Source organism: Pithys albifrons, chromosome 18 (assembly GCF_047495875.1).
Source record: "Pithys albifrons albifrons isolate INPA30051 chromosome 18, PitAlb_v1, whole genome shotgun sequence".
NCBI classification, from domain to species: Eukaryota; Metazoa; Chordata; class Aves; order Passeriformes; family Thamnophilidae; genus Pithys; species Pithys albifrons.
This window is the reverse complement of record NC_092475.1, coordinates 3,813,112-3,833,037: the sequence shown is the minus strand read 5'-3', so window position 1 is coordinate 3,833,037 and position 19,926 is coordinate 3,813,112. Positions and strand designations below refer to the sequence as shown.

At 45.7% G+C, this 19,926-nt stretch overlaps 1 protein-coding gene across 2 annotated transcripts in view; it reads left to right on the top strand.

Moving 5' to 3' along the window:
- The window catches only part of SLCO4A1 (solute carrier organic anion transporter family member 4A1), a 28,611-nt gene extending 9,113 nt beyond the window's left edge, over positions 1–19,498 (top strand). For both annotated transcript variants that reach the window (XM_071572696.1, XM_071572695.1), the window contains 11 exons: positions 3,292–4,270; positions 5,598–5,688; positions 6,612–6,733; positions 7,050–7,161; positions 11,683–11,837; positions 12,511–12,706; positions 13,275–13,440; positions 14,037–14,221; positions 14,597–14,661; positions 15,190–15,338; positions 16,135–19,498. In XM_071572696.1, coding sequence (XP_071428797.1) covers positions 3,445–4,270; positions 5,598–5,688; positions 6,612–6,733; positions 7,050–7,161; positions 11,683–11,837; positions 12,511–12,706; positions 13,275–13,440; positions 14,037–14,221; positions 14,597–14,661; positions 15,190–15,338; positions 16,135–16,284 — 2,217 coding nt within the window. In that variant the 5' untranslated portion in view covers positions 3,292–3,444 and the 3' untranslated portion in view covers positions 16,285–19,498. The remainder of the gene's footprint in view (positions 1–3,291; positions 4,271–5,597; positions 5,689–6,611; positions 6,734–7,049; positions 7,162–11,682; positions 11,838–12,510; positions 12,707–13,274; positions 13,441–14,036; positions 14,222–14,596; positions 14,662–15,189; positions 15,339–16,134) is intronic.
- The last annotated feature ends 428 nt before the right edge of the window (positions 19,499–19,926 follow it).

Below are 19,926 nucleotides of genomic sequence, written 5' to 3'. Positions count from 1 at the left end.
GAAGTTAAATGTACAAACCTGGGTGAATTTGTCACTTTCTGGAGATGCATGAACTTGGTACTTAAAATATGGACTTTCCCCAAATCAAAGTACTTGTTCAGTGAGGTCAGTCTCACTCACACACTGAGGAAAATAAAGGAGACCCATGGCAGCTGCCAAGCATCACCCGAGGCTGCTCCTCCCCAGTCTGCAGTCTTTCTGTTCCTTAGGAAATAGCTCAGTGTATGCCATAGAACTGGAAAAATCATTAAGCCTGTTCATAAACTGTGCTCAGCTATGGAAAGCTGAAGTTATGAATAGATGTTATTTGCCACAATAATACCATATAAAAGTCAAAAACCATAGTGTGAGAGGGAAGATTAAGTATTATTGGGCATGTTTCAGCAAATGGGATTATTTTGCATGTCAGTTACGAGTTAATTTGTACCATTAATCTAATCACAGCCTTTGGCAGAAATACAAAATGTTTTTAATTGGTCCTGTGACTTTTTAAATGATCACCTGACGAAAAGCTTGTAAATTTTACTATTGATTTAATGCTAAATATTAGCAGGGGAAGGCTTTACAGATTTCATCAGGAAATACAAATCATATGCTTTCATTGCCTTGCTACTTCTGCTGTGTTGACTCAGTGATGTTGGCACTCTGGAACCAGCTGTACAGTGGGGAAAAAAAAAGAGCTGAAATCTTGAAGCAAAATGAGGAAATCTATGGTGGTGAGATAATAGCACTGGGACTGATTGAATGTAAGCAAGAAATCACCAGCTGAGTCATTAAAACCAGAGATGAATGGGACGCAATAAATGGATGGCTTGGATGAATAAGAATGATTAGGAAGTGGGTGAAGTTGCTTGGGTTTTTTTCCCTAAATATTATATTTTGTCCTCTAAAGTGGCATATGGCTGCTATGAAAGCTCAAACTCACAGGCAATGTGTCACAGTCAGTTTATAAATATTTTAAGAGATGACAAGCAGCTCAGTAGACAGCACGGAGCAGGAGTGGGCTTCCTGCCCACAGCACCTGGGCACTAGTCATTAGCTCAGATCCATCAGGAGATGTCCAGGAGGTGGGTGTTGGGGCCAAGAAGGCTTTTGGGTGGGGGGAAACATCTGCTGCTTGAAGGAAAGACTAGTTGCTTTCTTGCAAATGTTTCACCTTATTTGCTGTTAACTAGGACTAAAAGAGACTGAAGTTGAAGGGAAGGGTGATGTGGTCACCTGGATCTGGTGGCCCAGACTCTTGCCACTTCAAGGGAAAAAAGTCTTTAATGAAAAGCTTTAATCTCTTTCCTGACCCATAAAATATCAAAATATAAATTTATGAATTATCAAAGGAGATATCCCAGTGTTGGTAAAGAGACATAGAAATGTTTCCTCCAGGGTGAAGATCGCCCAGTTTGGGAGCTCATGGCTCCTGGTTGCATCAGGTAATAACAGAGAGGGGCTTTTTCTCTCTGCTGAAATCAGTGAGAGCACAATCAGTCCCCAGCCAAGAAACCTTCTTTACAAGTGCAGTCAAATGTTACATCAGACATGAGTCTGCTCCAAGTTTGACAGGGGCAGTGGCAGCTGCAATCAGTGGCTGCCGTGCAGGAGCCACCTTTGATTTACATGAACGTGAGCAGTTCCGCCCCTTAGAGCCTGATTCAGTGCCTCGTAATCACTGCTGACTTTAACAGAGTGTTAAAGCAGTCTTATTTACTGCTTCCAATATTGCATCCAAAGATGAGAAACAGATCTAGAGCTGTAAGAGTCATAAGAACATTGGGGAGGCAAAAAAGTGAAAAAATAGAGCCTTGCACCAAAGCATTATCTTTTTGTGCCAAAACACTACAACAGTCTGTCTCTGCAGCAAGATTTCAACGCCTGCAGTTAGTGTTTGCATTTACATGTTGCAAATCAAAGTTACCTGCACTGCATTCAGACAGGTAAGGTAGGAGCTACCTGGAGGAATCCAGTGTGGATTCCTGGCTACCAGACTCACCTGCTCTGCCTCAAATTCCTGCTGAAATCTGGACCTCGAAACAGGCCATGCACTCTACTCCCCAGACAGGGTGATTAAGATAAAATTTTACCAATGAAAGGTGGATCTCATTTGTTTAACTTACCTTAAGGACTAGACCTGTTGTAGCACTACTGACCTGAATGTTTAATATTTGGTAGCACATGTGATCTGTCCTCTGCCCTTCTGGGGTGGGAGCAGGAACTCGGTGCTGCTCTGAGCATCACCTTCTGCCAAATCCTCCTGTCCCAATGCCTGCCAGATCTGCCAGTAGAGAAAAGCACATCAGTGCTCATGCACACTGATAACTACTCAGCAAATGTCAGTATTTTTTCCTGCAACCCATAGATAAGTATCAATGTCTTCAACAAAGTTTGCAGTATCCTCAGGTTATAGCCATCTGAACATGGGGTATTTTGCCAGGGAAACAAATGCTCCTTTTCCCATGTTCCCTACTGATGAGGCTGATTGCCATCTCAGGGGAAACATTTTTATAGGAATCCCTCAAACAGATACTGGCAAAAAATATTAGGAAATACAGGATGCTTTGAGGATGCTCTCTAATAAAACAGTTCTCATATTTAAGACCAGGCTTCAAGGAAGAACCTTATTATTTTCATCATTATAGTTCAGCCAAGGCATTTAAGGTAAAATACTCTTGGTTGCTGGCACGGTCAGGTGCTGCAATGCACAGGAACGGGTTGAAAAAAGGCAGTCTGCATTGGTAATCAGGTTAGAGTCAGCTGCCTCTGCCCTCCAGCTCCCTCTGAAAGGGCATGTAGTCTAATTAGTTGTAGAAAGGATTTTACTGAATAGTTGTAAACAGATCTGAGGGCTTGGAATAAAATCAATCTGACTGTGGAAACTTTTCAGGATAATTATAAACTGTTACTGGCAGAGTGTGAGAGAGACCAAAGGACTTTAAGCAGAGGGAAACTTGTAGTTGTGTGAGCTGCTCTCTGCAGGGGAAAGGAGAGGAAGGGAGGCTGTGGAAGTCTAACCAGGTCTTTACCAGAGGAGAGACAGGGGGCTTCAACTGCTGGGGAGACTTCCTTAGGGGTGCTTTTTTTTAATGCTCTTGAATGTTTTGTTCTCTCCTGTAATGTCAGTGATGCCCTGACACCTGAGATACCAACACACCCCGTGGTGGAGGGCACACGACCCAAACTGCACAGTGAAATGTTTATACTTATTTTTAAAAAATAAAAGAAATAGCTAAAGAGGGAACAGTATTTGAGGGGTTTGAGCATTGTTTTATATTAAGGCATGTAAAAATTCTCTTTTTACAGATCAGAATGGTCTTGGCTAAGACCTTCACCATCTCCCTACTGATGTAAGTGCTGAAAATTGCTTCTTCTGGACAGGTCAGTCCTCGCTGCCCCCTGAAGTCATCCTGGTCACCAGCCCACCTCAGCCTGCTGCTCAACTCCACATTCCTGTTCATGGCAATGCCCCAGAATTCCACTAGAGAAAATGGCTTTTGTTTCATTCAGACTCTCGACTTCTCCCACTCGTCTTCTCATCCTGGCAATGCCGGCCAGACCTTCGGAGCTGTGAGGGGGCAGGATGCCTGTGGCACCCCCCTGAGCAATGGTATCACCTCCTCAGGTGCACCCAGCCCCTCTGACTCATGTGCTGAACCCCTCTGCTCCAGCACCCCGGGAGAGGAGGAGACACAGTTTGAGGAAGGGATTAAATATGTGTCGGCTGAAGGGGAGGAACTGGCCTGTGGCTGGGGGGGGTTCACCCCTGGCTGCTTACAGCTCTGTAACACATCCAAGGGCGTCTTGTTCTTCCTCTGCGTGGCCTCCTTCCTGCAAGGCATGACAGTGAATGGCTTCATCAACACTGTCATCACCTCCATCGAGCGTCGCTTCGACCTCCGCAGCTACCAGAGCGGGCTGATCGCCAGCTCCTACGACATCGCGGCGTGTGTCTGCCTGACCTTCGTCAGCTACTTTGGGGGGAATGGCCACAAACCACGATGGCTGGGCTGGGGGGTGCTGGTCATGGGCTTGGGCTCCCTGCTCTTTGCCTTGCCCCACTTCACCACGGGACAGTACGAGGCGCGCTCGGCGGCCGAGGTGGGGGTCTGTGGTGGGAACCAGAGCCTGCCGTGCTCCCAGGCTGCCTCCAGCCTCTCCAGCTACAGGTTTGTCTTCATGCTGGGGCAGTTCCTGCACGGGATGGGAGCCACGCCGCTCTACACGCTCGGCGTCACCTATTTAGATGAAAACGTCAAGACTAACTACTCCCCTGTGTACATTGGTGAGTGGAGCTGGAGGGGCAGCTCGAACCCATGAGCAGGGTGATGGGAGGGAGGAGATGATCCTTCTGCTTCACCACCCAACAGCTCACGTTGGGAACACCTCGACTGACACTGTTCAGTCTTTTGTTCCTGATAACAAGCAAGGTGGAAATCAGAGCGACGTGGCAGCTGTTGGGGAGGTTTTGATTATTCGCTGGAAGGCACTGTAAGCTCAGCTGGGTATTTTTCCTCCTGCAGTGCATGCCTTGTGGATCAGGAGGTGCCTCCTGCTCCTGGCATGGGGCCAGCTGGGAAGAGCCTTCTGGCTGTGCCCTGGTGTGTGTTTGGCATTAGCATTTCTGGCAGACTGCCATGAGGCCATACCCCATCTGTGCAAGGGGACATAGAACCACAGAATCGTTTGGGTTCGAAGGGACCTTTAAAGGTCATCTAGTCCAACCCCCTGCAATCAGCAGGGACACCTTCAATTTGATCAGGGTGCTCAGAGCCCTGTCCAATCTGGCCTTGAATGTTTCCAGGGATGGGGCATCTGCCACCTGTCTGGGCAGCCTGTGCCAGTGTTTTCCTACCTTCATTGTAAAAAACTCACTTCTTATATCTAATCTAAATCTTTAAATCATCAACCCTTTAGTGCCACAGCAGAGCAGGGATGGTCGCTGGGCTGCTCAGCTCCTGCTGGTGCAAAGTGCAGCCAAGAACAGAGGCTCAACTCACTCCTCTCTATTGCTGGTCACTCAGCACCTGCCAAATACTTACAGTCCTAGTTGGTGAAATTGCTATAAGGGTGATCTTTTAGCAATTTTAAAATTTGTTAGTCTGCCTATATTTTATCAAAAGTCTGTGTGGAGTGGGAAGGAGATCACAAGGAGATCATCAGCAAGTTGGTGATCTTTCCATGTATTGTGGCTTAAACAGAAAAACAAAATAAGTGCCAGTGGTGCTGTGTTTAGCATAGACATTGCATGTTATCAGTGGGGATAAAACAGTGCTGCTCATCCCACTGGCAGTCAGGATGTGGCAGCAGGATCAGATGCATCCCTGCTAAATATGCTTTTTCACTGAACCAATTTTGCCTGCCCCTTGCTTTAAAAATTCCCAGGCTGGATGCAAAAGTTTCCCTGGAACAGAAGCGTGAGATGAAACTTTGTTGGAACTATCTGTGTTCGTGTCTCAGTGGTCTAGGGAGAGGAGTGTGATGTAGCCAGAGGCTGAGCATTCTGCATCCAGGAGGGAATTGAGCTGGGGATGCTGGGCACCAGCAATGCTCTGCAGCATCCCTGGCTGGCAGGCTGCTGGTTGTCTAACACAGCTTGTTTTCCTTTTCAGCTGTTTTCTACACTGCTGCAATCCTTGGGCCTGCAGCGGGTTATCTGGTAGGAGGAATGTTTCTAAATATTTATACTGAAATTGGCAGAGAGTAAGTTGTTAAAACAAAATCTTGTTCCTTTCCCTTTATGCTCTAAGTTTCCTTTGGGGTAAACAATAAATAATAACAATGATCTGGAGCAATGACCTGGTGGGTGGGTGGAAGTGTGCCTGTGGTGTTCATTGGTGTGTCTGCAGGGGGGAGAGGCTCAAGGGTGGTTTGCATTAGTGCTGGTACTGGAGCAAAATTGCTGACAAACCTGTCAACTTAAATCCTCCTTCACGCTGCACTGCCTGTGCTAATGAGGCTATGAGCAGCAGGTGAATTTTTTGAATGAGTTCTGTGATGAGGCAGTGCTACCAGCACTGCTGCTGGTCCTCCCAGTCATCCCACCAGGATGCTTAGTCCCTCATTGCTTTGTAGTATTTGTAATTTATTCTTGTTTCCTTACAGGTTCTTTGGCAAATAACAGAATTATAGAATGGTTTGGGTTGGAAGGAACCTTAATGATAATCTAGTTCGAAGCCCTCTGCCACAGGCAGGGACACCTTCCATTAGAATAGATGAATGGATTAAAAAGGGAGAAAGGGTTTCCAGGGGAAGAAATGGATTATTTCCACCAGTTTTCTTGCAAAGGGTGGGTTTTAGCAACCCTCAAAGCACAATTGAAAAGGGGTGAGGTGAATGTGCAAGCCAGAGGTTAAATGAGAATTAAGTTATACAATTTCCTGGGCTCTTTAAGTGTTGTGCTCTCTGATAAGACAGGCAGCGCTGTGGTGTGCCAGGAGGGATGGTGGATGTGGCATCCCCATCAGATCACCACGGAGAGGCCAGAGCTCGGTTTCCTTCACTGTCATCCCCTTAGTGTCCCCCCCAGCCCCTGCCAGCCTCAACAAGAGGCACACCGAGCTGTCCTGCTCTGTTTCCAACTACCCCCTCTCTCCCTTGTGTCCTTTTGCCTTCGCTTCTCACAGGATCAGCATCTCCCCAGAGAACACGCTGTGGGTGGGGGCATGGTGGATCGGCTTCCTCGGGGCCGGAGCAGCCTCCCTCCTCATCTCCATCCCCATCCTGGGCTACCCCCAGCGCCTCCCAGGTATGTGGCTCCACCACAGCTTCAGGTTTGGGGCTGGGGCTGTGCTGCTCACTCTGGCCTTGGGGCTTCCATCCACATGGACGTGTGTCACTGGAGCCTCAGGGGGAAAGGAAGCACTTCCAGTGCTTAAGTTGTAATTCCTAAACGGATTTCACTGCCTTGGCTTTCCATCTGCCTCTTTTACTGCTTGTCCCTTGCAGCTGTTGGCAGAGGGAGGACGTTGTGTTGCATTTTCTCTCTGCAAAGCCACTGCTTCAGTGGCATCCACATCCCATGTCTGACATGCTCCTTGTTCCTGTTTGCCTCTCATTTTCAGGCTCCCAGCGGTACATCGTTATGAGGGTGTCAGAGGCTCATCAGATAAAGGATGGGAGCCACAAAAAAGCATCAGATCCAGACTTTGGGAAAACAGTTAAAGATCTGCCTCGGTGAGAAAACCACCCCATGCCTGAGCTTCAGGGGAGAGAGTAATGAGCCGATGTTGAACTTGCCTTCAACCTTACCAAAGGTTTTGCCCATCTTCCAGCAATGACACTTTCTTGCAGAGTTGGTGTCAAAGTGCCTGGTCCCATCAGCATCTGGGAGCTTTCAGTGAAGGAGCTGAACTAGGACTGGTGCTGGGGGTTGCATGGAAGAGCAGGGCACAAGTGACCAATCCCATCTGGGATTTTCAGAGGCTCACATCCACATGTGCAGGTCCACCTGCAGTCCTATGCCACATGCTGAGTTCCACCAAAAGGGGCCTGATGCCAAGCTTTATGTGACTGGAGATGCCCAGGCATTGCCAGCTCATTCCCTCTCCCCAGCAAAATTATTTCTGCCTGTTTGCTTATGCCTGGCCTCACCTGGCCCAACTGCGTGTTTTCCAACATCTCCTCCTCTCCAACCCCTCGGGGCTTTTTTCCTTTCCTCTATTTTTATCTATGTTAGATCCCTGTTTTGTCCTTTTAATGAGAAACAAGATGAAACAGGCCCCCTGATTCTCACAGCTCCATTCCAAATCCAGGGAACAAGATATACTGCACAGTAGCTTTCAGTTTCCTTTCTCTTTTATTCTTAGTTTTCTTTTTTTTTTTCCTTTTGCCTTCACATCTTCCAGACACCTTTTATGTGTTTCTACTTCTTATCTCTCCAGCAAGGCAGTGACACAGCAACTTGCTTAATCTCTGAGCTGCTGCTTGGCTCAGTGGTGCAGATGAGCATTCTTGCACCAAGAGAGGTCTGGAAGGAGGTGGTTTAAAGGGGTCCTGGCTGGGAACAAGCCAGTGACCAAAACAAAATGAGGTCTTTTAACCTGGAAACTTTTGCTATGAAATCTTTAAAATATTTTGTAATTGTTTTTTGTTTTGTTGAGTTTTATTTAAAGGGAGGGTAGGGGGAGAGGTGTTTGCTGCTTTATTGACAGCTTGGGGATAGCTGGCATGCAGGCTCTGGATGTTGCAGATACCTGAGTATCAATTCCTTTTGGAGCTTGCAGTCAATAAGGGGATTTTTCTTTTTTGAAATTCTCCCAGGACCACTTTTAGGGAGGAGATTGTATCCATATGTGGCAGTTGCTCCATGCAAAGGCAAACACTCAATATTGCCAAACCCCAGGCCTCTGCCAACAGTTATTTCTGAGCTTTAGTTGTGGTCTTTGCTGTTGTGTTGGCAGAGGAGGATGGAAGCAGGTGCTCAGTACCGGAGTTTTTGGCACCAGTCGATCTGTGTTGTGTCAATACAACAGCTCACATTGGTCTGGAATTCGTGGAGACTTCGTAGGAAGTTTAGCAGGGGTTAAGACAGTTTTGTGAAGAATATTACATTGAACAGATTTCAATACTGTTATTAAATGGCATTCTTGACTGGGTGCCATTTTCCAAGGTCATGGCTTATTCTCTGCACGGAAATTGAATTCAAAACCTGCATTTAAATAATGATAAGGTTATGACTAAACCCAGCACAAACAGAGGGTGTAGCAGAGAGGGATGAAATTCAGTGGTTGATGCTTTTCTTGGTTGTCTGGAACAAACCTCCCCCTGTTTTTTGGTGAAGGCTGTCTGACAGCAGGAAAGGGGGCAGTCCTCCTTCAGCAGCGTCTTCTTTCACCCCTCATTCCTGAAGAACAAATAGCTGAAGGTGGGGAGCTCATATCAAACAATTTATATTAGTCCAGACCTTAGTGTGGTTTTTCACTTGAAAGCAAAAACCCAACAGACTTTTGTGATCCCTGGTTTTGATTAATAAAAGGGAAGTGCCTTAAAGGCTTGCTATTCTGGAAACTTGCATTAAAGAGGAGATCACATCTGTGCAGGCAGCTCTTGGGGACACGTGGACCAGGCTGGAGAATGAGGCCAAAGGACACTCACTGTTCCTTTTATTTTAGTAAGGGATTGTGTGCTACCCATTTTCTCACAGTACAGACAGGAACAGTCTCAAAGATAAGCAGAAATACTGATGAAATAAAATACTGTTCCATGCCATCAGGTCCTTTCTAAGTGAGGTTAATGAATTGCTGTATTCACAGTGCTGTCTAAGAGCAGGAGCTTACAGGAATGCAGCCCTTACAGCTTAATCCTCTGCCCTGATGAGACTTCTGTCTTAACTCTTGGGCTGAAAAGGCCTGATAAAATAGCATTTTCCTTTCTCTGGTTCCATATGATTGCTCTTCTGGAATAACCCCTCCTGTCAGAGCGGAGGGGCTCAAACAGAAGGCATGTAGAGCTGTGCCAGGAAAGGAGACTTTGTCCTAGTGAGGTGGGGAACAGAGTTTGTGAGAATCATTCACTGGTCTGCCAAGTCCTGATCTTCAACATGAGAAGCTGTGGTCAGGATTTTGCTTATCACTCTTGGATTAGGTGCAGGTTGGGACTTTGGTTTGTCTCATGGCTTTACTGCAGCTTCTCTGGCCTCCATTCCCTTGGTGGTGGTGACTGTAGGTGGCATTTTATGCTGGAAACAACCCCATTCACATGCTGTGAATAAATTGCATAAATATCCATCTATTAACGATTCATTATCTTGTGTCTGTACTCTATTGCAGCCTGAGGTGTCTTGGGCATGCCAGGGTTTCTCAGGGGAGCAGGCTGTGGTTATACAGGCAGGCCCAACCTACTCAGGAGAACCACTGTGTGATGAAAAAGTTTCTATATGTGTCCATATCAGTAAAGATTTGGAGGGTCAGCTTTTATAGATGGTGGGATTCTTCTCTGTGTAGTGCTAAGCCTCCTGAAATCCCTTTGGCTGCAGGAACTGAGGACAATCAAGGCTGTTCAAGAGTGAGGTGGTTTCTGTATGTATTTGAAGTCCTAATGATAGTGATGAAAAGGTCTGTGTTGACTTTGGTAAGATTTTATGTGCCATAGCTGCTCACAGCTACATCTTCTGTCTTCAAACAGATGACATTATGTGAGTAAATCCTTACTCTAAGTGCTGAAAGGAGTTCCTTTGCATTTTTCTACCTACAAGTCTAACCTATAACCTTTGGGGAAAGGGCACAAAGTCACACTGGTGCCAGGGAACAACTCTTCTCTGTAAAAAGGGGAAGGCACTGTCCATTTCCTGCATCAGCCACAAGATCCACAAGTGGTTTTTTTACTACAAGATGAGGTTTTGTGCTTCCAAATTAACCATAGTTGGAAAGATCTAGAAAATAGTGTAGGAAATTAAACTAATCCCAAGATCTAAACAATGTTTAGTGTAAAGCTTCATGTAATCAAAGTGTAGGAATGTGTGGTGTTTCTGTCTTTCAGCTTATTTGTTCTATTGATGTAATGAAATTCTCCCTTGATGTGAGTGAAGTTGCATAAATCTGAGGCTGAACCTCAGCACATCTCTCACTCACTTGTACTACAGCAGGTTTTCTCTGATCTCACACTTCCTCTGGAGCAGAAGGTGGTGAGTGTTCCTTTCTGTTCACTGAGCATCTCACGGCATCCCTGTTGCTGTCACTGTTGCAGGGTGATGGGTTTGTGCCCATCCCAGAAATGGGATAACCTGTGGCTCTGGTCTGGGTTTGGCTTGGGGAAAGTCTTGTGGCAGAATTTCAAGCTCGTTACAAAATGTCCCCTGCAAAGCAGTGTCAGCCCTCTCAGTCCAATATCCGAGGGAGCGAGAGGTAATTGAGACCATCCCATGTGCCCGAGGGCCTTTCTGTGTCTCAGAGATGGAATTGTTGCTGGATCTGCATATAAATGTCAGATGGCATTTTTTCAGGCATATCTACAGCTCTCTACTAAATCCTAGTGGGTCAAAATAAAATCTATTTACTCAATTTATACGTTAAGCTTCAACCAAAGCTGTGTTTAGATTGTGGGGGAAAGATTACTTTCTGTTTTTTAGTGGATGTAAGGTGTCTTGGAGGTGTTTCCTCCATATAGAAAGGCTTGCTTGGTATTTCCCCTGAGGTTGTTACTGTTCTGAGGATGTGGATGCACGAATAACGTGTGTATCTGAGGATGTAGCACTACTTTGTTCCCTGCTCTTGGGTGAGTCAGGAGTCCTGAGATACCTGCCATCAGGGCCTAACAAAACCTTGAAGTGATTAATATCAGTTGAGGAGTAATGTCCTTTCAGTATTGCCCCATTCAGGAACAGAAAATACTCAGCCTGACCCTAAATGTTGGAAAATTACTGCTGAAATCATCTGTGTAGAAGTCGTGAGTGCCCTGGATGTGAATTTTATCACATTCATGCACTATGAGATCCAGTCTGTGCAGGTACTTAGGGACAGGTGAGGGTGCCCTCAGCATCCTTCCTTGGCTGGTAGGACTCAATAAGCATAAAGGGAGAAGGTCACTGCTCTTTCAAACTCCAATTAGCTCCCTTTTGGTATTTTTTCTTTCAAAGACGTGCAGCATGATGGGATGCTGCTTCATCTGATATGTGATCCTTCTGACTCAAATGTAGGGGCAGACCTGAGGTTAAAATGTGCCACAGTGATTCAGTTCCAATACATTTGTCCTTCACAGGTCAGTGCTGCTACTTCTGAAGAACCCCACCTTCATCTTCCTCTGCTTAGCGGGAGCAACTGAAGCCACCCTCATTGCTGGGATGTCCACCTTTGGACCCAAGTTCCTGGAGTCTCAGTTTAGTTTAAGTGCCTCTGAAGCTGCTACCTTTTTTGGTAAGGAAACCATGCTTTTGCAATGTTTTCCCATTTTGGCAACAAATAAAGAGCACTTTAACTCATTTAGAGTGGAGACAAATGCTTTGCAGTTCACTTATGGAGTGGTTACCCTCTTCAGCTGTTAAATAGGATCATTTCCCATCAGCACATCTCCACCAAGGAAATTTTCAGAGCTGAATCTACTGACATCAGGAAGAAATGTGTCACTTCTGTAGCTATCTGTTACCCTCTAGAGGAAGGCAAAATAATTGTAGTCTGTTGCTTCTCATGCATTACCAGAAAATATTGACTAAATATTTCCTCTAAATGGGCTGGGGGACGTATTTTGTCAGCATCCAAAAGCTGGGAGGATCCTCTTGTAACTGCCATAACATAGACCAAGGAAGTGATGTCCAACAGGCATCAATACTCATTATGTGCTTCTCAAAGAGTCAGTTTTAAGATCTCTGGGTAGGAAGAGCTGCCTGACCAGGCTCATGCCATGTTACCTGAGCTACTACAGAGGACCATCTACTGTAACAACATCCACTGAACCCCCACCAAGAAGCCACACAGCAACCAAGGAGTCATTTATATACAAGACACACTGCAATTATTGTATTCAAACATGAAAACTCCTCTCTGACATTTCTAAACTTGCTTGTGTTTTTTTTCCCCCTTGTTTTTTCAGGTTATCTGGTTGTGCCAGCTGGAGGTGGGGGCACATTCCTGGGAGGATTCCTTGTAAATAAATTTAAACTCCGCTGTTCAGGAATCATCAGATTGTGTTTATTTTGCACAGTGTCAAGTCTGCTGGCAATATTCATTTTTTTTATCCACTGCCCTAACATGCCAATGGCAGGAGTAACACAGATGTACAACGGAAGGTAACAACAACCATCCCATCTGTCTGTGCTGCAGGGCTCTGGTCAGAATAGAAGGATAACTCCAAACACACAGTACTAGTGGCAGTCACATGTGAATGTGTTTGGGATGAAAGTTGATGTCTAGTCAGTCTTACAGGCAGATATTGAGCATGAGACACAGAAAATTAAGTGTCTTAACTTTTTCATCTAGGTGGACTTTATGAAAGAGATTCCCTAGTTAGTAAGGGAGGGGAGATCAGCACTGCCAGAATGTAAGGTACTCCACTCTTCAGTTGCCTTCACAGTGTCCTCCATCTCTAACCAGTGGGATAAACCCGACCAAAAGTGGGAATCTTCTCTTCAAATGGAATTGTCACCCTAAGAGCTGGTCCCTTAAACTCTCATGATAGCTGTGGGAAAGAGATAGCTCCAGGGCAAGTTTAAATTAGGTGTGATGAAACTCTTCCCAAGCCTGCCTTTATGTTCCTTGGGGATCCGTCACATTTACTGTCCACCCTTCTCCTTCTCTTCCCCTGCTCATTTCCTCCTGGAAAATGCTGTTCACTGACTGCTCCTTTGTTTCCCTTAGTGCTTTGCCTGGTGGTCATCTCAACCTGACAGCAGCCTGCAATGCTGAGTGTGGCTGTTTGCAGGAGACCTACAGCCCTGTCTGCGGGAGTGATGACATTATGTATTACTCTCCCTGCCATGCTGGGTGCAAAAAAGTGTCTGAAAACCTCAGAAATGGCAAGAAGGTATGTCTGTAAGCACTGTGTATTAACAAGGTGGTGGCACATCTTTGGAATGATTTGGCCAGTTCTGCAGAAGTGTCCACAGGTTTGAGCTTTGCTGCAAATCAGTGTAGAAGGCTGACACATAATGGATGTTCTCAGGTACAGAGGGTACCCTGACGTCATGCTGCTTTGGTTCTCTTGTTATATCCAATCATCTTTGCCTCATTCTGGGTCAAACTGTGCTGATATCCAGGGTAAATCAGCCAGGTAGGCAAGTAGCTTGGTAGGTACCTAATTCCTCCCTAACACTCATTTTGGGTCTTCAGTGAATACAATGCACCTCCTCATCCTTCTAGCATGTTGCTCTTAGAGCCAGGCAAAGGCTTAAGAGAGGTAGAGATGATATTCAGCACTCAAAAGCTGCTTGTCAGAGTTAATATTTCTTACTTAATGACCTGCTTTGAAACAGTGGCGTGTCAAGAATGCAGCTTGATTTCCACTTCCCTTGATTCTGGAACTGAAACCTGCTGTTCTCTGCCCTCCCTGGATTTCCTTTTAAAGCCTTTACTATCACTGTGCTTTCCTTGGCAGGACACTCATCAGCCTTTCTTTTCCAGGTCTATCATGAGTGTAGCTGTGTTGACAAAACCCTCCTGCCCGGCCCCGGCAAGGCAGAGGCAGAGGCAGAGGCAGGGAAATGCACCTCCTCCTGTGCGAAACAGCCCTGGCTCTTGTGCTTTATGTTCGTGGTCATCCTCTTCACCTTCCTGAGCAGTATTCCTGCCCTGACTGCCACTCTGAGGTAAGCACAGGATGGCCTTGTCCTCTGTTTCTTCTGCAGAAGCTTCAGTAGACACCTCTTTGCTTTATCCCTCTGGCTCAAGTCATGGGGAAGGTGTGATGAGAACCAGCTCATTACTGCAGCCTGGAAGCATCAGGACTAATTCCCTTCCCGGTCTAGCTGGAAAGCAAATTTCAGCATTGGAAGCTTTATCCTCTGTCATAGAATACACTCTTGTTTACAGCAGTGGTGGGGGCACATTGCACTGGGGTGATCCTCAGTTTCCAGAGGGGCTGGAGGTCCCAGGTGTACTGGAATGGAGGGTGTGGTACTGCAGGGCAGGGAGGTGCTGAGCAGCCTGGCAGCGGCTTTAAACAAACCCCTTTTGTTCCCCAGGTGTGTCTCCGACAGGCAAAGGTCCTTTGCACTCGGGATCCAGTGGATTGTGGTACGAACACTAGGTATGGAGCAGAGGGAATTTGTGCACTACTGTGGTCTTGTGTTTTTGTGGAGTGTGTGCCAAGCTGTCATCTAACAATAAAACACATTGGGTTGGAACAGAAGGGAGTAGGACATGCACTGCGGAAAGGAGGATGCTTTCTTTTGTTTGCTGTCATTCATAAAAACCTAATTCCATTTGCATGTGATTTGCAAACTGAATGGAGGGTTCTGTGACATGTCACAGGTGGCAGACGAGCAATTTTTGGCAGCATGCCCTTATCTTAAGAAAAAGCAGCAGAGGTATTGAAGCTCCTGTATGTCTTTTGGCTCTTATGCAACATATAGGTCAGGATGGTCAAAAGACCTGCTGGACTCTCAGATCTTGAAATCCAGCATATTTTGGATACCTTGTGGCTCTGGATGCTGCAGGATGAGTTTTCCCTGTCACAGTAACAGCAGAACCTGATTCTTTTCTGCGAGCACCTTGTGATTTGCAGCGCTAGTGTGTAGGTGCTGTCCAAACTGAAGGTCCACTCTCTCTTCCACAGGAGGCATCCCTGGCCCCATTGCCTTTGGATCCATGATTGATAAATCCTGCCTGCTCTGGCAGGACCAGTGTGGTGAGCAGGGCTCTTGCTATGTTTACCAGAACTCAGCCATGAGCCGATACACCCTCATCGCTGGACTGGTCTACAAGGTGATGCTGTCAGTTAACTTCACTCTCTGATAAATCAAGCAGGTGTTTAGGAGACAACATTTTGCTCTGGGAGAGAATTTCACAAAATTGGGTTGTCCTGATCTGGCCTCCACTAGAGGAGATTAAATTTGTACATGAGATCTGTTCTCAGGGAAATCAAAAGCCCTGTTTCCTTCTCACCAGGTAATGGTGCTCCAGACACCATCATTCTCCTAAATTCCCATTATTTTCTAGGCTTACAGCTTCTTTTGTGCCATATGAAATATCTCCTCTTCTCCAAACGGTAACCAAAGTGATGTTTGCTAGAAATTGAGTAAAATATATAACTGCAGTGTGTTAGTGAGAGTGAGGGATGGCTTTGTGGGCAGGCTGTTAACAACCATTCCCAGATCACTGCTAGAAAATAAGAGAGCTTAGAGCTGTAGTTTTTATTTATTAGCAGAAAACCATCATTTTAACTGCTCCCAAACAAGCACTTGCTCTAGATAGTAGTGTTTAGCAGTTGCTGATAAAGAGCCTTTCAAAAGCCTTCCAGCAAATGGCTCAGGCAGGGCTGGCTCATGCAGCACTGTGCTCCAGATGTCTGTAGGGGGAAAATTCTCACTGTCCCATTGCTATGGAGCTGCCTAAATCCAGATTTTTACCCCCTGTGGCTCTGTGTGCTGTTCTGCTCCCCAGACTGGCCTCCAGCATCAATTCCTCCTCAAAGATTGGTCAGCAAATCCCATTCCAGATGTGGGATAGGCACCAGGTTTTGCAGGGAGCAGAGAGTAATGGGGTGTCTTTGTGGCTGCAGGTGCTTGGGACAACCTTCTTTATCATTGCCTATTTACTCTACAAACCTCCACCACTGGAGTCGGCTCCAGGCAGCTCAGATGCATCTGAGAATGGCAACGGGGACCTCCAGGAGCACAAGCCTTCACTGCCACCTGAAGAGGATATATAGAGCTGTACTCATGCAAGTGACTTTCTCAGCCTCAAAAACATGATGAGAAGACATTATGCAGTCCCCAGGGGTTTTTAAATTAATAGTAATATTATAACTTTTTTTTTTAGCTGAAGTTAAATAATTTAATTAACCACTGGTGTGCTTTGCTATTTTCTTAATGGCAGAAGCACATTTAAAATCATGCGCTGGTGCCATATGCAGTTATTTAATTTTATTTAAAGAAAGGGCTACTGTAGCTTTATTCTGTGTCTGTGACAAGTGAGGACCACGTTCTCCACTCGTGGAAAAAAGCACCAGTAACTCCAATGGAGCATGTGGGGTTTAATCCACCAGAGGATCTGGGCCCTTGTATCTCAATTGTAAAGCCAACTGTAGCAAAACTGTTGGGATTTCCCAAGCCTGGAAAGAGCACTGCTGTCCTGCAACAAGGACAACTGGCCCTTAAACTGCTGTATACAAAGCAGATGGCCCTGGCAGTGTTCTCCTCCTTCCTGTGACACACAGCATTGCTCCGTTTGTCCAGGAGCAGGTTCTCTCATTATGCAAGTTCCTATTACCACGTGAGGGGAGATGGGTTTGAGAGGAGATTTGATTAACAAATCCATCAGTACACTACGGGCAGTCTTCCCAGAGCTGCCAAGCACTGTACACTCACTGCCTCACTCATTGCAGGGTTTACACCGTGGTGACACTTCTTTTTTTTCCCTTGTGTTGTTTAGAAGTGATGCCTTTTGTAATGTACTGTGCAAAACTTGAACTTCTTGCTGTTTGCTGGGTGTGGGGAGACATGAGATACAGATCTATGCAATGCTTCTGTTTGGTTGTTCTGTAAAGATGTTGGGTTTGGGTAAGTGGACAAGTTAGGGTGAATTTAGTTTGCCTCTAGACCACTAGCTTAAGGGATAGGACTGCCTTGTGGGAAGGGGATGCTGACTTGTAACTGGCCTGCTTGCAAGCAGAGAGGGCAGTGTTCCCAAAATGATGTATGAATGTGCACTTGCCATATTGACCTGGACCCTTTCTGAGGGGTAAAAGTAGAATTTGGGCATGTTTATGCCTGGCTTCTCTCTCAGTCCAGATCAGGCAAGGTTAGTGCTTGGTCTGCCTGTATTTGCACAGCCACATGATCCAGGTACAGCTCCAGGGGAGGCTGTGGCCAGTCCCTGGAATCCTACATTGTAGAACCATGTTCACAGGGGGCGGGACCTACATAACTGAGCTGCAAAAGTGGTGCTTTTTTTTGTGCCAGCTCCTACTTAGAATTATTTTTTAGATGTTTTTGTATATTTTGTGTATTTATACTTTCATAAACGGACATGGGATGGGCATTTTCTTGCTCTTTTAGCAAAGGACTGACTCTCAGAGCAGAGGTGAAGCCATTCCCATTACAGACAGAGATGGTGGTACTGGGAGTGTGGTCCATCTTCAGGTCGATGGTCATCAAGAAAGCAGCTTCTTCCATTCACAGATTCCCTTCCACCAAAGCCAGATTCCTGCTTCCAAAGCATCCCTTGAGCATCTCTGCCCCATCCCTGTAAGTCCTCAAGGCCAGGCTGGGCAGGGCTTTGAGCAACCTGGTCTAGTGGAGGTGTCCCTGCCCACAGCAAGGGTTGGAACGAGATGAGCTTTAAGGTTCCTTCCGACCCAAACCATTCTGTGATTCCATGATGTTATCTCCAGTAACTGCTGGAAAAACTAAAAGTGCTAAGGTTGAGATGGATGGTGGTTTTTGGCTGCTTGTACACAGGCCGCTGGTGCAGCTTTGTTGGGGCACAGTGTGCAGCAGAGCCCTGTCTTACCAGGGAGGCAGGATGAGACCCACTGATGCCAGAGTTAACCACAACACCACCAAACACCACAGACTTCTTCACAACCTCCACCTGGGTTTGGAACCACCTGCAAACTGCCTCTCTCCAGACCTTGCCCTTCCCACCTTAGACACTTTGGGTACAAGCAGGGATCTTAGATGGGGGAAATGCATGAATGTATTTTGGGAACATATTTTATGTATGATGTATTTATGAAAGGTAGAAGTTTTTCTTAATATATATATATGGATATTGAAATGCAATTTTAGTGTTTATAAAATGAGTTTTATCTGAGTGTGTTGTTTCCAGAGCAAAACAAAAGCTTGTAGGATTCTGGGCATTTATTGTGTTGCTGTGGGACTAGTAAGTCATGAATTTTAGTAAACAGCAACAAGGCAGCAACCATAAACAGATTGTTTAAGTGTACAGCTACCTTGAAAAAATTGGAAGTGTCTTTCCCAGTTCATTTGAAGTATTATGTTGCTATAAAAGCATAGTAATACAATCAGTATTTCACAGTTATTTGTGTGTGTTTTTCATCAGTTGTGACCCTTTCCCAGCTGCTGTTATTGGCAGGGGTGTATTCCCTGTGCCAGGCTTTGCTGCAGGTCATCATGGTGTCTGCAAGGAGGAGAGTTTGAACTCAGGTTTGTGTTTAAATCATAGTGTTAATAAAACCAGGCACCAGGTGACATTGAGACCCTGTTGGTTGGTGTCTCCTACTGATTTACCCTTTCCTCCTGAGGCAGAGGATAATTGCTTTGGAAGGGAAAAGGAGGTTTGTGATTTCTGGGGAAGAAGAACTTTCATTTCCTTTCTTCCTCCACAGACCAACCCTGTTAAAGCCATGGAGTTTCTGCCAGACCTGCACCAGGTAAATGAGGTCAGAGTTCTGTGTCACCTGTGGTTTGCTAAGGGTGATTCCTGCTGTTAAAAAATACAAACAAACCGGGGTTGGTGTTGAGGAGACACTGCAGGGAAGTAAAACAAATGAGTGGCCAGAGGGAGGGAAAACAGGAGGAACTGATCATTATTTATTGTAGACAAAATCTCAGGCAGTCAGTGAGCTGGTTTTCTCTGGTGAGGAGTTTGTTTGGAAGCTTCCTGGAGGTTTTAAAATGCCAGCAAGTAAAAGCTTTGAAAGACATATAGATGGTTTTTCAGAGCTTCCTACAGAGCTTCCTACCCTTCTCCTGCTGCCATGGTCTCTCTTATGCCCATGTGTGCAGAAGAGCCTCGATGCCTTCCTGTCCCAGCAGATGCATCCTCAGCTCCCCTTGCCCCCATCCCTGTCCCCCATCTGCAGACAGGAATGGCAGCAAACACTGAGAATTCACTTTTTATACTCAGTTTAACATAATACAGGAAAGGAAAAGAAGCAAAACCCAAACAAACAAAACCTGACTGGCATGATTTGATTTAATCAAAAGGAAGAATGTCCCTTTTTCCAGGGGGCCAGACCCTGTTCCTGGCCACAGTCAGGGTTCTGTGCAGGGCCAGGTGGCACTGGGGATGGTACCACTAGATGGCAATGGAGTCAGCAGCACGATGGCATGTCCAGAACCTCTGTGTGCTGCTGAGAGCAAATTCTTGGTGCTTTGTAGAAAAGACAAAAATCAAATTAGTGCACTGGATTCCAGATTTGCAACAGCAAAATCACAAATATATTTTATAAGATCCAAATAAGATCTAAAATAAAGGTTTAGTATCTAGTACACATTCTTCTACATAAAGTAGATACCATTTGTAATCACAAAGCTATGCAACAGGTGAGGGTTCAAACAGAGCAGCTGCATTATTTATACAAAAGTTGATAATTTGATGCATTCCT